The 14,161-nt window shown below is 59.0% G+C and overlaps 1 protein-coding gene across 1 annotated transcript; it reads left to right on the forward strand.

Moving 5' to 3' along the window:
- Positions 1-2,992: 2,992 nt before the first annotated feature.
- On the forward strand, positions 2,993-8,543 carry ZNF696 (zinc finger protein 696). Its single transcript, XM_042923618.1, has 4 exons — positions 2,993-3,111; positions 3,355-3,497; positions 4,812-4,918; positions 7,474-8,543. The coding sequence occupies exons 3-4, from the start codon at positions 4,903-4,905 to the stop codon at positions 8,541-8,543; spliced, it is 1,086 nt and encodes a 361-aa protein (XP_042779552.1). The 5' UTR covers positions 2,993-3,111; positions 3,355-3,497; positions 4,812-4,902.
- The last annotated feature ends 5,618 nt before the right edge of the window (positions 8,544-14,161 follow it).

Below are 14,161 nucleotides of genomic sequence, written 5' to 3' on the forward strand. Positions count from 1 at the left end.
CGGCCCGCCCGGCGCCCACGGGCGCTTTTTGTACGGCCACCGGGCCACCGATGTCTTTACAGGATTATTACAAGAGGTTTAAAGGATTATTACAAATCGCTGGTACTGTCTGGCCCCTTATGCCAAGTGTGCGGGATTGAGCTCCGGGGCCTGTCCCCCACACAGTCCCGTCCCTCCATCCGCATGGCTGCGGGGACCGCCACTAGGCAGCTCGGTAGCCCTTGGCCGCGGGGAGGGCGGGAGTGAGGGCTGGTCGGCCTCTAGGTCGGGGTGGCTCAGCCCCCAACCGACTGGTCCCAGTCCCTGCCGGGACGCGGGATGGAACTGGAAAGGCTGGGGACAGCGAGGGGCATGTGCGGGGCGGGCCGAGCTGGACTGTCCAGCGGGCGGTGGGAGCCAAGGCTTGCGGGCAGGAGGCAGGACTTGCCGTTTGCATAGTCGCCTGTGGGAGGAGCAGCTCTCCAGAACACCCGAGGTATTTCCTTGGAAGGCAGAGGGAAACCTATTTCTCCATTGAGATCATCCTTTTAAATGTTTTAATTTTTACGTGTTTTTTTAAATAATTAGTTACAAATAAATAATACAACATATATACGCAACATATAGTGGGTATTTACCGATGCCACCTGCCCTGAAAAAGCTTCTGCACAGAGGACGTGGGGGGTGGGCTGGCCGGCTGCTGCACTTGGGGCTTGTAGGAGAGGCGCCAGAGGGAGCCGGGGTCTGGGGGAGGCCAGAGGCCGGAAGGTGGGGGGCTGCAGGGTGCTGAGGGAGCTTCTGGGTCTCCCCGCCTGGGATCTCCATTCTGCCCTCTTCTCTTGCATTCTGAAGCTCCTCTGGGGCCAAAAGAGGCAACTGTCCTGGCAGGGAGTGTGGGTTCAGACCACCGGGGCTCATTCCCTCCTGGCACCACTGTTGGCCACCGGCCAGTCCTGTCCTCTGTGGTCTTGACTGTCATTTTTTTCTTCAGGCCACGGTAGGATCGCACAGCCCAGTTCACCTGGACCTGGCTGTGCCTAAGGCCTGTACTAAAAGGGAACCACGAAGAGCCCGCAGGCCTCCTCCGAATTCTTTCTGCCCTCCGTCTAGCGACCAGCCGTGTTCCAGCAGCGCCCGTGCTGGGGGCCCAGCCCTGGAATGACAACAACCAACAGAGGAGAGCCCACCTACTAGCAACGCACGTGGGCCGCCGTGGTTTCCAGCCACAGAGACTGGGTGCCTGTCTGCTGGTAGAAAGTAGCCGGGAATATCCCGGCCAAGTGAGGCAGGTCACTTCCTTTTTCTGTGTGCCAGCTCGTTCTTCTGGAAATCCAGATTTCCTCGTCTGCAAAGTGGCCTCTCTCTCAGGGTTCTTAATACTCGAAGAGGTGGTTGGCACAGTTGGGGCTACAGACGGGCCGCATCAGTGGAGGGACAGGTCACATGCACTGGCTGGGGCCACAGGCTGGTCAGCGTGAGTTTGGGCCTATTCCCTCAGCACGTGCCCGGCCCTACTGAAGAAGCCCCTTGGCTCCTCAGGGCACTTGCCAGCTCTTGGGGGCCCAGGGCCCGGACCCCTGAAGTCAAGTGGACAACCGCCAAAGCAACAGCGTCGGCAACAGGAGCTCCTTGGCACCACTGGGGGCACGCACGGGCTTCGAAGGGCCTGGGGCAGCCCACGCGGTCAGGAGCTGCTTCACCAACCCAGGGAATCCAGGCTTCCTGGCCGGGACCAGACCCTTGATGTGACCAGGTCTGTCACTTTCCTCTTCTTTTTAAAAAATGTTTCTTTATTTTTGAGGGGAGGGGGAGGTGGCAGAGAGAAAAGGAGAGAGAATCCCAAGCAGGCTCCATGCCTCAGGGTTCCATCCCACGAGCCATGAGATCATGGTCCCAGCAGATCAGGAGCCCGACGCTTAATCGACTGAGCCACGCAGGCGCCCGACCCCCGTCGCCTTTCCACTTCTCATCCTACAGGGCTCGGGGTGGCCTCAGCTCCAGAATGATCTATGGGGGATCAGAGGGAAGAGGAGCACTCCCCAGAAGGAAAGGTGCGCTCTCATCAGAACGCATGAGGGAAGGGATCCTGAGCAGAAACAAACAACAGCCACCCTCAGATGCACCCCTGAACCTGCTGGAAAAGAAAAATAACCCGCAGCCCAGGATGAAGTCACCGTTCTAGCCGGCAAAGAAAAAGCCCTCTTCTGGCACCTGGTTGTGGGAGCAGCACCCGCAGGACAGGAAGCGACCCGGAAACGCCTGAAGAAAACCGTTCGCCATCCGTTTTGATGATTTATAGAGTAACACCCGTTGTCCACCTGGCCTTTGGTCGGACCCTAGCCTAGATTCCCGAAGCAACAGTGCCCTGGGCCCCTTTCCAGTGTGAGCCCCTCACCCCACGCGACGGGGAGAACCCCTCTCCTTCCCGGGTCCCCCGGACGCTTCGCGGCTACCGTCTACCTCTGCTCATTACGTCGTCTGCACTTTTCTCCGGCTCGCGTTTGATTTCGGTCCTGCGTGAAGCCTAGAGCCCCCTCGGCCGGTCCTGCGGACCCTCCCCTGGGTCCTCGGGCAGCGCCCGCCGCCGTCAATGTGAAGCCCCCACTGCAAGCCGCTGGCGAGGGACACCGGGAGCAAGAGGGGGTCTCCGCAGCCGGGAGGAGGGCCGCGATCGCGAAGCCGCCCCGCCGCGGGCGCTCCCGGCCCCTCTCCGGGGAGCGGGCCCCCCGGGCCTCCCTCGGACGGCCCTCTGCCCGCGCGGCGCCGCCACCGCTCCCCACCCGCACGCGCCTCGTCGGCTCGTTCGTTCGCCCCGCGGCCGCCTCGGCCACCGTCTGGCCTCACCCGGGCCCGGCTGCAGGCGAGGGAGGCAGGGCTCGCAGAGGGTCGCGGCTCCGGGAGGCGGGCGGGGCGGGCGAGGTCCCCCGGACACCGCCGCGAGCGGAGCCCACGCGGGGAGCAGCCGGGGCGCGCAGTCCCCCCCCGCGGCCTAGAGCGTCACCGAGAGCCGCCCGCGCCGCGGCCTCCCGGGCAGCCGAGCGCACAGTCCTCCCGCGGCCTAGAGCGTCACCGGAAGTGCCCGCGCCGCGGCGCTGGGGACGGCGGCGCTTCCGGCGGGCGGCGGGGCTGCAGGTGAGTGGCGGTGGGCGGCTACGGGCTGTGCCGGGGCGGGAACCTGGCGTCCGGGCGGGTACGTGCGTGTCTGCCGGGCTCTCGCTTGGAAGGAGCTGCACGTGCGCCGTGGGGAGTGACAGCCCCAGTGGCGTCTCCCCCGGACCGGCGTGACGGCCTCGGGAGCCCCCTGACCAGTGAGATGGCCTCAGGGGTCGCTTCATTACCAGCTGCTCACGCACTTGAACCTTCCCTTGTTTTTAGTCGAAATGGCGTCATGTCCAAGGTTTCTTCCCGAGCAAGTTGGAGACGAAATGTCCGTACAGGCAGGTCTCTGCCAGCACCCGTGATCTCACTGTTGGGGTGACTCCCCAGAAGCGAAGTCACAGTAGGACTGTAAGGCCTTTGTAAGTTGTCCAGCGGCACCCCCAGCGGGGCACTTACTCTCCAGCGTTAGTGGAGGACCGTGCCTGTCTCCCCCAACCTTCTCCTCGCCCCCAAGGTGCTGCCATATTAGAGTCAAAAGTGATATTTTAAATTATATTTCTTCAAAAAAATTTTTTAACGTTTATTCATTTTTAAGAGACAGAATTGGAGCAGGGGAGGGGCAGAGAGAGAGGGAGACACAGAATCCGAAGCAGGTTCCAAGCTCTGAGTTGTCAGCACAGAGCCCAGTCGCAGGGACTCGAACTCACAAACCGCAGGATCACGACTTGAGCCGAAGTCGGACGCCGAACCGACTGAGCCACCCAGGCGCCCCTAAATTACATTTCTCAATTGCAAATGAGGTGGGACAAATGAGGGACTTATATTAAAAAATATAGTGGCCACTGGTCTGCTTTCTTTTTGTGGTTACTTGTTTGTGACTTTTACCAATTTTCACGTTTTCTCATTAATACGTAGTGGTCTTTATATATTAAGGATATGCATCTTTATGTTACAAACATACCCCCACCCAGTTGTTTTTTTTCATTTCTTTGTTTATCCTAAATTTCTTTGTGTAGTTAAATCTGTCAGACTTTAGTATCAAGCATAGCAAAGTCACTTCTCAATCCAAAAGTGCACCAGTCAAATAACGTTTGTAAGTTTATTTAGTTAGTAGAGCATGTGAGAGTGGGAAGGGCACAGAGAGAGAGAGAGAGAGAGAGAGAGAGAGAATCCCAAGCAGGCTCTGCGCGTTCAGCACAGAGCCTGATGTGGGGCTCGATTCCACGAACCATGAAATCATGGCCGGAGTTGAACTCCAGAGTCGGATGCCTAACCGCCTGAGTCACCCAGGCGCCCCTCAAATGACTTCTTATTTTGGGGGTTTCATATTTTTATATTCAAATCTTTACGATCATCAAGAAAAAAGTAATGCCCTAGACACGTCTCCAGACGTTTGATCGCTGACCGGAGGCCTTGTGGGCTTGTTCCTCGTGGAGCGAAGCCACCGCAGGCAGCGAGCGAGCAGGGGCTGCCACACCCAGCTGCGCTCTCCGTCTGCTGGGGACGGGACGGGGGAGCCAGCGTGGTCCAGACGGCATTCCCAGGGGGGATCCTCCGGGACACTAGTTCCTGGGGTGTCTCGACTTCGATTTCTAGTGGCAGAAACAGGCACAGTGGATGAGGTGGCTCCTTCAGGGTCTCCAGGAGCAGCTCTGACCTCTCTGAAGCCATTCTGGGCTCGTCCCCACTTTCCAGACGGGCATTTTCCTCCCCGTGTCTTCCTTCTTACTCAGGCAGGTGTACCCACTGCTGGCGTTCCCACAAGGCACAGCGAGGCGCGCCCCCAGGTCTGGTCTGCAGCACACCAATGAGACGGCCACCCTGATGGACACACACACAGGTGAGGGGTGGACAGGCAGGTGGGGCTGGCGGGGGGGACAGCTTAGGAATCGGGGCCCCCAGAGGCCACCTGCCCAGCGGCTAGGGATGTAGCTGGGATGGGGCAGCACCACCCCATCCCCTCTGCCCGGCCCGGTTCCCACCCCGCTGCCTGCTATCCTCGCCACTGCCTGCTGTATCCCTTTGCTCTCCTGGCCCAGCTCTGCACCCCCGTCTCTTTGTCTGTCCCCACCCCCCCCCCCCCACCTGGAGACTTCTGAGAATGAGACTCTTAATTCTGGCCCTGTTTCTCAGCGCCCCGGCTAGCTTGGGCCCAGACCAGGTGGCTGGAAGAGTATGATGAGTGAGAATCCGGCTAGCCTCCCACCCACTGCCCTCTCGGGCTCCGGGCTCCCTCTGTCCTGAAGACTTAAGGCCATGCTTGAGGGCTGTCGAAGCTGAGGACTCCTATCCAGTTTACTGCTGTTGCTGCGGTGTGGGACGAGTGGCGCTCGGGACAGCACCGTCTCCCCTCCGTGCAGACACACGCGCTGCCTCGGGCTCTGCCACCACATACGCTGTCTGCTGCGTCGGGGGGCGGGGCCTGGGTGGAGTGTGGCCACGGCTGCCAGAGCATTCTGCAGAACCCCACACACCTGCCTCTATTCTCCCTTGAGATCAAAGAACCCCAGTGTCCCACGAACAAACACTCACCCCTTCTTTGGGCCCTGCCTTGACGCTGCCCTTCCAAGTCCCGGACGTCCAGGCTGGGCCTCTCCCTCCCCCACCTGACCTTAACCCTGGCCAGATCCGGTCCACACAGGGCTCTTCACAGTCCCTCGCTTTGGGATGAAATGATTTTAGCAAATGCCAACGCGCACAGAGTGGCGGAAGAGAAACGGGTTACAGCAGAACACACATTTTAAGAGAATAAAGAGCACCGTGTGTTGCTTGCTGGCCCTGAGCGCAGGCCGTGAGATCTCTGGCCTGCGACTGGGATATGGGCGAGCGTGAGGCCAGTGCCGCCCGGATGGGCCTCGTGCAGGTCAAGCTGGGGACAGTTTTCCAGTTACAACCGTTCGGGAAGACTTCCTTCCGGCAAGGTCTGTCAGCTCTGGCATATAGACATTCTGAGACAGAAGACGCCTTCTGTAGGGGTGTTCGTGCGTTCTAGGATACTCCCCAGCACCCCTGGCCTCTCCCCACAGGATGCCAGGATGACCCCCTCCCAGTTTTGACAACCAGAGATGTTTTCTGACAAAGCCAGATGTGCCCCGGGGGCAAAGCCGCCCCCGGTGAGAACAAGTGCTCTGTGTTCAGGGGTCCTCAGGGACCCCTGGGAGGTTGTCACTGGGAGGGCCCCCTGCCCAGGGCTGCCCCAGGAGGCAAGCAGTTCACAGGACCGGAGGCCTGACCAAGTGGAACCGGAAAGGGTGTTCGTGCCCCCTCCCTCCAATTCTAATTCTGAATGACCCTTGCCTCTTAACCGGTGCCTATGAGACCCTTTCTTGAATTTCTAAGTCTGCCAAACCACAGGTCAGACGGGGCCTTCCCAGGGGCCTCCTGTTTCTTAGCCGTGTGCTTGGGCCTGGCCCCACCGCCCTTGCTCAGTTGGACAGCTCCCTCGTTAGGGAACCCATGGGGAATGGCTGTGGGTGCCCATGGGCCCTAACCTGCCTTGCCCCCGCCCCAGCTACGCAGGGGGCTTTATCACCTGTGCCCAGCTCTGGGGGCAGAGCGGAGAAGGGAAGTGCCCCAGTCCGGCAATACAGGCACAGCTTTCTTCGGAAAGCTGGTCTGCAGGCTGATGGGCTTGCCCTGGGGGCTGCCCTCCACTGGGCCACCTGCAGGGAAGCATCCTTGTCCCCCTTCCCAGGTACCCCCTCCAGGCCCTGCGAAGGCGGCAAGAACCGCCTCGCATTGTGACCTCCCAGTGTTCTGCGACCACGTCCCTAAAGGCATTTGTCTAAGTGGGCGCGTGGTCTGTGCCCGGGAGCCAGCAGGGCCTAGAGCTGGCAGCAGCCTCCCGCTGGGCAGCCGGGCCGAGGGGGAGCGGGAGCGGGTTTCCTCAGCCCAATGGCTCTGTCCCCCGTCGCTGTTGCTTACTCTTGGCAGTGATTTCTGAGTAAGCCTTCTGTTGCTTGTGCGGGCCAGAGGCCCTGTGGGTTGTGGGGTGTCTGGGGTTGTAGAAGTGAGCTGGGACCAGGACGTGGGCCACCAGGCGCTCTCAGCCCGCTTCCCCCGGTATCTCTACTGTGGTGATCTTCTGGCTTGCTGCCGGTTTAGTCTGCCTCCCAGGCCGTACCGCAGAGCCCAGGCGTCTGTCCCCTGCCCTCCTGAGACTGTCGGTAGAGGCTCAGGCCACCCTGGAGTCACAGCGGAGGGTCCCGATCCGCCCTCTCGCGGCCTTGCCCACTCCTAGGAGCACGGCTGTTAAGGAGGGGGAGAGCTGGCAGGAACCGCGCCGGCAGCGCGCAGGTGTCTGCTCTGCGCTGTGACCGCGCCCCTCGCGTGCATGTGCGCTGTCCGAGAGCTTCCTTGGGCCTCAAGTCACACGTCTCTGACCCTCTTTTCCAGCGTCCCTGGCGCCGGCGGCCGGCGGCCGTGCCGCTTCAGTGGCGGAGCGGGGGGCTCCGAGCACAGTGCCAGCGCCGAAGCAGGAGGCTTCCGAAGAAGGGGGGTGCCGCGGGGAGAGCGGTCCGGGGCCGGCCCGGGGGCCTGCCCGGGCGCCGCGGCTTCCGGACGGTCGTGGGGACGAGGAGGCCGGAGGCTCCCCCGGGCCACCAGCCGTCTCCGAGAAACCCGGAGGGGGGGCCGGCCGGGACGGCAGCGGGGTCGCCGCCCCCGACGCAGGCTCCGCGGCGGGGGGGAGAGGCCCCCGGAAAGGGCGGCCTTACCAGTGCGGCGCGTGCGACCGCAGCTTCCAGTGCCACTCGGACGCGGCGAAGCACCGGAGCATTCACTCCGGGGCGAAGCCCTTCGCCTGCAGCGACTGCGGGAAGGCCTTCATCCACAGCTCGCACGTGGTCCGCCACCAGCGCACGCACCACGGCGAGCGGCCCTACGTGTGCGAGGAGTGCGGCCGCGCCTTCGGCCAGAGCTTCAACCTGGTGCGCCACCGGCGCTCGCACACGGGGGAGAAGCCGTTCGGCTGCGCCGAGTGCGGCAAGGCCTTCGGCCAGAGGTCGGACGCCGCCAAGCACCGGAGGACGCACACGGGCGAGCGGCCGTACGCCTGCGGCGAGTGCGGGAAGGCCTTCGGCCACAGCTCCAACGTGGCCCGCCACCGGCGCACGCACCGCGGGGACAGCCCCTACGTGTGCAGGGAGTGCGGCCAGGCCTTCGGCCAGAGCTCCAACCTGCTGCAGCACCGGCGCGTGCACACGGGCGAGAGGCCCTTCCGCTGCCCCGAGTGCGGCCGCGCCTTCAGCCGCAGCTCCTTCCTCAGCGAGCACCGGCGCATCCACACCGGCGAGAAGCCGTACGCCTGCGGCGAGTGCGGCCGCGCCTTCAGGGCCCTGTCCGGCTTCTTCCGGCACCGGCGGGTGCACAGCGGCGAGAAGCCCTTCCGCTGCGGCGAGTGCGGCCGCGCCTTCCGCCTGAGCTCGCACCTGATCCAGCACCGGCGCGTGCACGGCGCCGAGTGAGCCGCGGCCCGGGGAGGGGGGGGAGGGGGGAGGGCGCCGCGCCCGGAGACCGCGGGCCGGGGGAGGCGGGGGCGGCCTCCGGGCTTTCCGTGCCGGGCCCGCGGCCACCCTGGCCCGCGCTCGGGAGAGGAAGGGAGCCTTAGGGGAGGCTGGTCTTCCCGGAGGGGACGCAGGCCTCCCCGAAGACGGGGCTCGGATGGGGACGGAGCGGGGGGTCCACCGGAACTAATCCCGCGTCCACACGCCTCTTGCGGAGGTGTGATTCGCGTATGGTGAAACGCACGGATCTCGCGTGCGGGTTTTCAGAGACTGGACAAACCATCTGATCTGACCTTTAGAACCATCATTCCGTCCAGATCCTAGACTATTTCCGTCGCCCCCTTCAGGCGTACCCCCCCTCGGCGTCAGAGGCGAGCAGCGACCTCGTTTCTGTCACTATAGTTCTGCTTGGTCTAGAACTTGATGTAAATAGGATGATTTAATATCTACTTTTCTGTCTTCCTTCTTTCCCTCTACTCCAGGTTTTTGAGATCCGTCTGTCAGTGTTTTGGTTTGTTTTTGTTCTTGTTTAGTTCTTTTAAAAGGCAGGAGTCACTGTCGACTTTGTATCAAAGCTGTGTTTATGTCTGTGTGTCTCCACCCAAGTACAGCCCTTGGTACAGCACATGCCAGAGCAGAATAGACTCCGCGGAAGAGGGAAACGTGTAGGGGAGTGTGTGGAAGATGGCACACGGAGGAGAGCGCGGGCTGGCGGGAGGCGGCCAGAACACAAGTCTGCTTTCGGCGAGTGCAGCTTGGAGAGCTCTCTCTGCTCAGCCTCGGAAACAGCGCAAGAAAAGGGAGTTTAAGATACCGGTACTTGCAACAGATGTTTCCCCAGCACACACCTGTCCGGGCTTTGTGCCACTGTGCTGGGAGAGACAGATTCGTGTGACACCTGCACGCGGGGACTTCGCAGGTTAGAGAGGTTACAGACCAGGGTAACAAGCCATGCGGTGCCCAACAAAAAGTCCAGGAACAGAAGTTCCTCCAGGGGACGAAGCACAGGACAGAGGTGCACACCCATGACGGGACAAGGTGAAGACGCCAGGAAGGGCTCCCAGGAGAGGTGACGCCTGAGCTGGTTCTTCAGGAGTTTTAATCAACAAATGGGCCAAATGTGTTCAAAGCAGGTCAGGGTGCACTAGGGGGTGTGAAGGGGTATGAGAAATGTGCTCACCCACAGGACCTCGCAATCTGCGGTCAGAAAAGGCAGGAAGGAAAATTTAAGTGAATTCACTGCTCTTGACTTAACCTTTCGTATCACACTGTGACAGCGTCGTGGATATATGTGTCACCTGCCAGGTAAGAATGGTGAGATGTCTTTGTCGCATGTCCTAGAACTCTGCCGTAATGAATTGAGTGAGGTCCTGTTGTTGAGAGTTTATCGTGGAAGATAAATCTGAGCAGTCACCTGGCCATGAGTCCTGGGGTCCAGCTTCATGATCCAAATCTATGCTGGTCAGGCTGTGGTTTGGTGCCCCCTCATGGTAATTGTCTGCTCTACTTTGACTACTGATGGTGAATCATTTGGGGTCCTGTTACTGGCTGGGACCTCAAAAATCGCACAAGTCTAGGGCTCTTGAGGGCACCTATTGAATTCTTTTACTTTGAGAGAGAGAGTGTGCACGTGCCAGTTGGGGAGGGGCAGAGAGAGGGGGAGAGAGAGAGAGAATCCCAAGCATGCTCTGTGCTGTCAGCGCAGAGCCCGATAGGGGGCTCGATCTCATGAACTGTGGGATCGTGACCTGAGCTGAAATTGAGTTGGTCGCTTAGCCAACTGAGCCACCCAGGCGCCCCTCCACCTATTTCTTTTAAGATGTGAGTTTTAGGGGCTCCTGGGTGGCTCAGTCGGTTGAGCGTCTGACTTTGGCTCTGGTCATGATCTCCTGGTTTGTGAGTTTGAGCCCCATGTTGGGCTCTGTGCTGACAGCTCAGAGCCTCGGGCCTGCTTCGGATTCTGTGTCTCCCTCTTTCTCTGCCCCTCCCGCACTCATGCTCTGTCTGTCTCTGTCTCTCTCTCTCTCAGTAATATAATAAATAAATGTTAAAAAATTAAAAAAAAAAAAAAGATTTGAGCTTTGGCCCAAGGGTGTGCAGCCTGTAGGGGCAGAATTGCCCTCAGAGTGTATTCAGTGGCACCACAGCTATTGAGCTGCTGGCTCTTGGGCCAGTGAGGTGGGAAACCAAACGTGGGACTCCCATGCTGAGCCAAGATCCTCAGATAGGCTGAAGGGTCCCAGGTTCATGGTGCCTCTCAGATACCAGTGGAGGAAAGCTTCCCCTACTTAGATCTGTGGCATTCCTGTTTATAAAGTCAGGCGGTGAGCTTACAGAGATCACCAGGCACACAGAAAGCTCTCACTGAATGAGGGTCAAAGAGAACAGCAAACGGTGCACATCAACCTCAGAATTCAGATAATGAAATTACCAGATAATGCAGGCAAGGGAGTAGTTCTGTATGAAGCGTGTACAGGAATGAGAAAGCAATAAAAGGCTATCAGGTATGAGCAGGCACAGTTTTTAAAAGACAACTTTTAGAAATTAAAAGTATAATTGTTGATAGAATCCACTGGGTAGGTTAAATAGCAAATTAGACACTGCTGAAGAAGGCATTAGTGTAGTGGAAGATACATCCAAGGAAATCCAGAATACCACACACACAAGGGGATGGAAAACATAAAGGAAATGTTAAAGGATTTGTAAAGCAGAATAAGAAGGTCTGGCATGGACCTGACAGGAGCCCCAGGAGGAGAGAGTGAAGGAGAGGACACCCAGTGAGGGCCTGCAGTGACAAGCCTCACGATTAGGCAAATTCCAACTTCATCAGCGGCTGGCTGCCACAGCCCACCCGGTCCCTCTGCTCCAGCCAAGCTCAAGCTCTCATATTGTACAAGGTTAAGGATGGAGGTGAAGGTAGGTCAGGCAGGGAGACGTCATCCAACCCCACCAGGGGAAGATGAGTGTTTGCACTCCCAATTTTAACCAGTCCAGTCTCCCCATAATTGGGCCAACAAAATAATCAACGATAGGAAAAGGACACTGAAATCATTACCAACAGCCTGGAAGTTCCAGCCACCCTCAAGACCCAAAACCATCACCTTCGATAGTTAAGTCATAAACGGCAACTGCAAACAAGTAGTGCCAATCCACAGCTGAGAGCCTGGAAGGGGCTGGCATGTATGAAGGCTCGCTCCATTCTTCACAAGGACGAGATTCTGCGCTTCACAGGACTGAACTGTTTCGGAACCCCATTTACGGTATTCCTACAAGCTTTTCTTTATTTAATGAAAACCATAAATTCCCAGGTCTGGGAAGCATGATGGAGGAAGCAGCATAAATAAAGAGAAATCCACACCTAAACACAACACAGTGAAAGCACAGACCAGCAAGAAGAGATCTTTATGTCCGAGAGACTCAATCACCCACAAAGCAGCCATGGTCACACCATCGGTCGAGTTCTCAAAGCAACAGAGGCAGCAGTCGGTTGGTGCCTTCGACGTGCTGGGAGGAGACCCCTAGAACTGCATGCCCGGCAAAATTATTGTTCATAAAGAAGGTGAACATGGACATTTACAGACACATAAAATATAAGACCGTTTATCACTGGAGCTTTGACTGAAACAGCCTCTCCAGTTTACACTGCAAAACGAAGGCAAATGCTGGAATAATGGTCTTCGACACGAGGTGGAGCGGTGAGCAAACAAAATGACTGATAGGAACTAGGTCCAAGCACCACATGTATCGAAGAGGGACGTCGACTGAAACACTGAACAACAAAGCACGCCTGCTAGAAGGGGGTGTAAATGCTCTGAGATCCTCCTACAGTTGGGAAGGGGTGTAAGACTCTAATATTTGATAAATATGTGTAATATAGGGGTTCCTGGGGGCTCAGTCAGTTAAGTGTCCAACTCTTGGTTTCGGCTCAGGCCACGAACTCATGGTTCATGAGTTCGAGCCCTGCGTCAGGCTCTGTGCTGACAGTGCAGAGCCTGCTTGGGATTCTCTCCCCCTCTCTCTGACTCTTCCCCATTTGTGCTATCTCTGTTTCTCTCAAAATAAATAAACTTTAAAAATAAATAAATAGAAGCACCTGGGTGGTTCAGTCGGTTGGGTGTCTGACTTCAGCTCAGGTCATGATCTCAGGGTTCGTGAGTTCGAGCCCTGCATGGGATGAGCCCCACTTCTCTCTCCCTGTCTCCACTACAGCACAGCCACCCCTGCAGGGGTACAGAGGGGCCTACTGGGCCAGCCTCCCCAGACACAGCCCAAGTATCCACAATACGGGCCTCAGGGGCGACCCGGCCATGCTCACACCTGGCGAGCGGGCTGAGTGCCTCGTGGGTGGGTGGACACAGGCAGCCTGATGCTCAGGGTCACCACACCACACGGGGCTCCCCGTCCCCCTTCTGGCCTTATACCGTTCCACAGTTCTCGGGGAAGGAAGACAGGTGACAGGGGACTTGGTGTCACAGACACGCTAGTCAGAGAGGTGCCCATCCTACGAAGGGCCTGTGCTGACCGTGGGGGCCCAGGAACCCAGACGACGCTGACCCAGGCCGCCTGCTTTCCCTCCTTGTCTGTGGCCTGCACGCTCAGTCTCGTGAGCCCCTCCCCCAGCTTCTGCAGCAATCTGGCGAAAGAAGGGCCACACTTCCCAAACTGGCCCCTGGCCCGCCCGCCGGCCAGGTAAGGCGTCGGCCCACGCGCCTCCCTTGCCGCCGCCCTCCCAGAGTGGAGGGTGAAGCCCCGGGGCTGCAGGGCCACTGCCTGCGCCACCAAAGAGCCCTCCACAGGATGGAGGGAGAGTCATTCCAGACTTGACTTCACAGAAAGGGACAGTGCAGGCATCTGAAGCACGACAGGCAAAGGGGCAAACAGAAAAGCCTTTCCACGCTTGAGAAGATGCTCAGCCCCCTTCCACCTTGTGTGTGTGTGTGTGTGTGTGTGTGTGTGTGTGTGTGTGTGTGTGTGTTTATTTTTGAGAGAGAGAGAGAGAGAGTCTGAGCGGGGGAGGTGCAGAGAGAGAGAGACAGAGACAGAGAATCTGAAGCAGGCTCTGCGCTGACAGCAGGCAGCCCGATGCGGGGATGAACACATGAACCCCGAAATCATGACCTGAGCTCAACCGACTGAGCCGCCCAGGCACCCCCCACCCTGTTCCACCTTTTATAAGAAAGTCAAACGTGTGGCAACTAAGGCCCCCTTACCCTGCTCCACGCTCCTTGAGAGATGCTGGGTACACGCGGCCCTGGGATGGCACAGGGCAGACGACCGCGGTGCACGTGGGCTTCGACCCCAGTCCTCCTTCCAGGAACTCACATTCAGATGCGCCTGGACGTGGGTACGAGTGGACGCGCTGCCGGAGCGGTGTGAAGAGACGCTGCGGCAGAGCAGCTTGGAAAGTGGGCGTCTGTCCCCAGGCAGTTAGGGAGTGTGGGCTCCGTGTCCGGGGGCTGCTCTGGGACGACTGCCAGACAGCACAGGTGAAAATGCCAAGGTGCCCGAGGGCAGAGGGAGGACAGAAGGCGTCGGGGGGAGAACAGAGGGAGGAGGGGGCAGACCAGAAGCCTCCAGCA

This window comes from Panthera leo, chromosome F2 (genome assembly GCF_018350215.1).
Source record: "Panthera leo isolate Ple1 chromosome F2, P.leo_Ple1_pat1.1, whole genome shotgun sequence".
NCBI classification, from domain to species: domain Eukaryota; kingdom Metazoa; phylum Chordata; class Mammalia; order Carnivora; family Felidae; genus Panthera; species Panthera leo.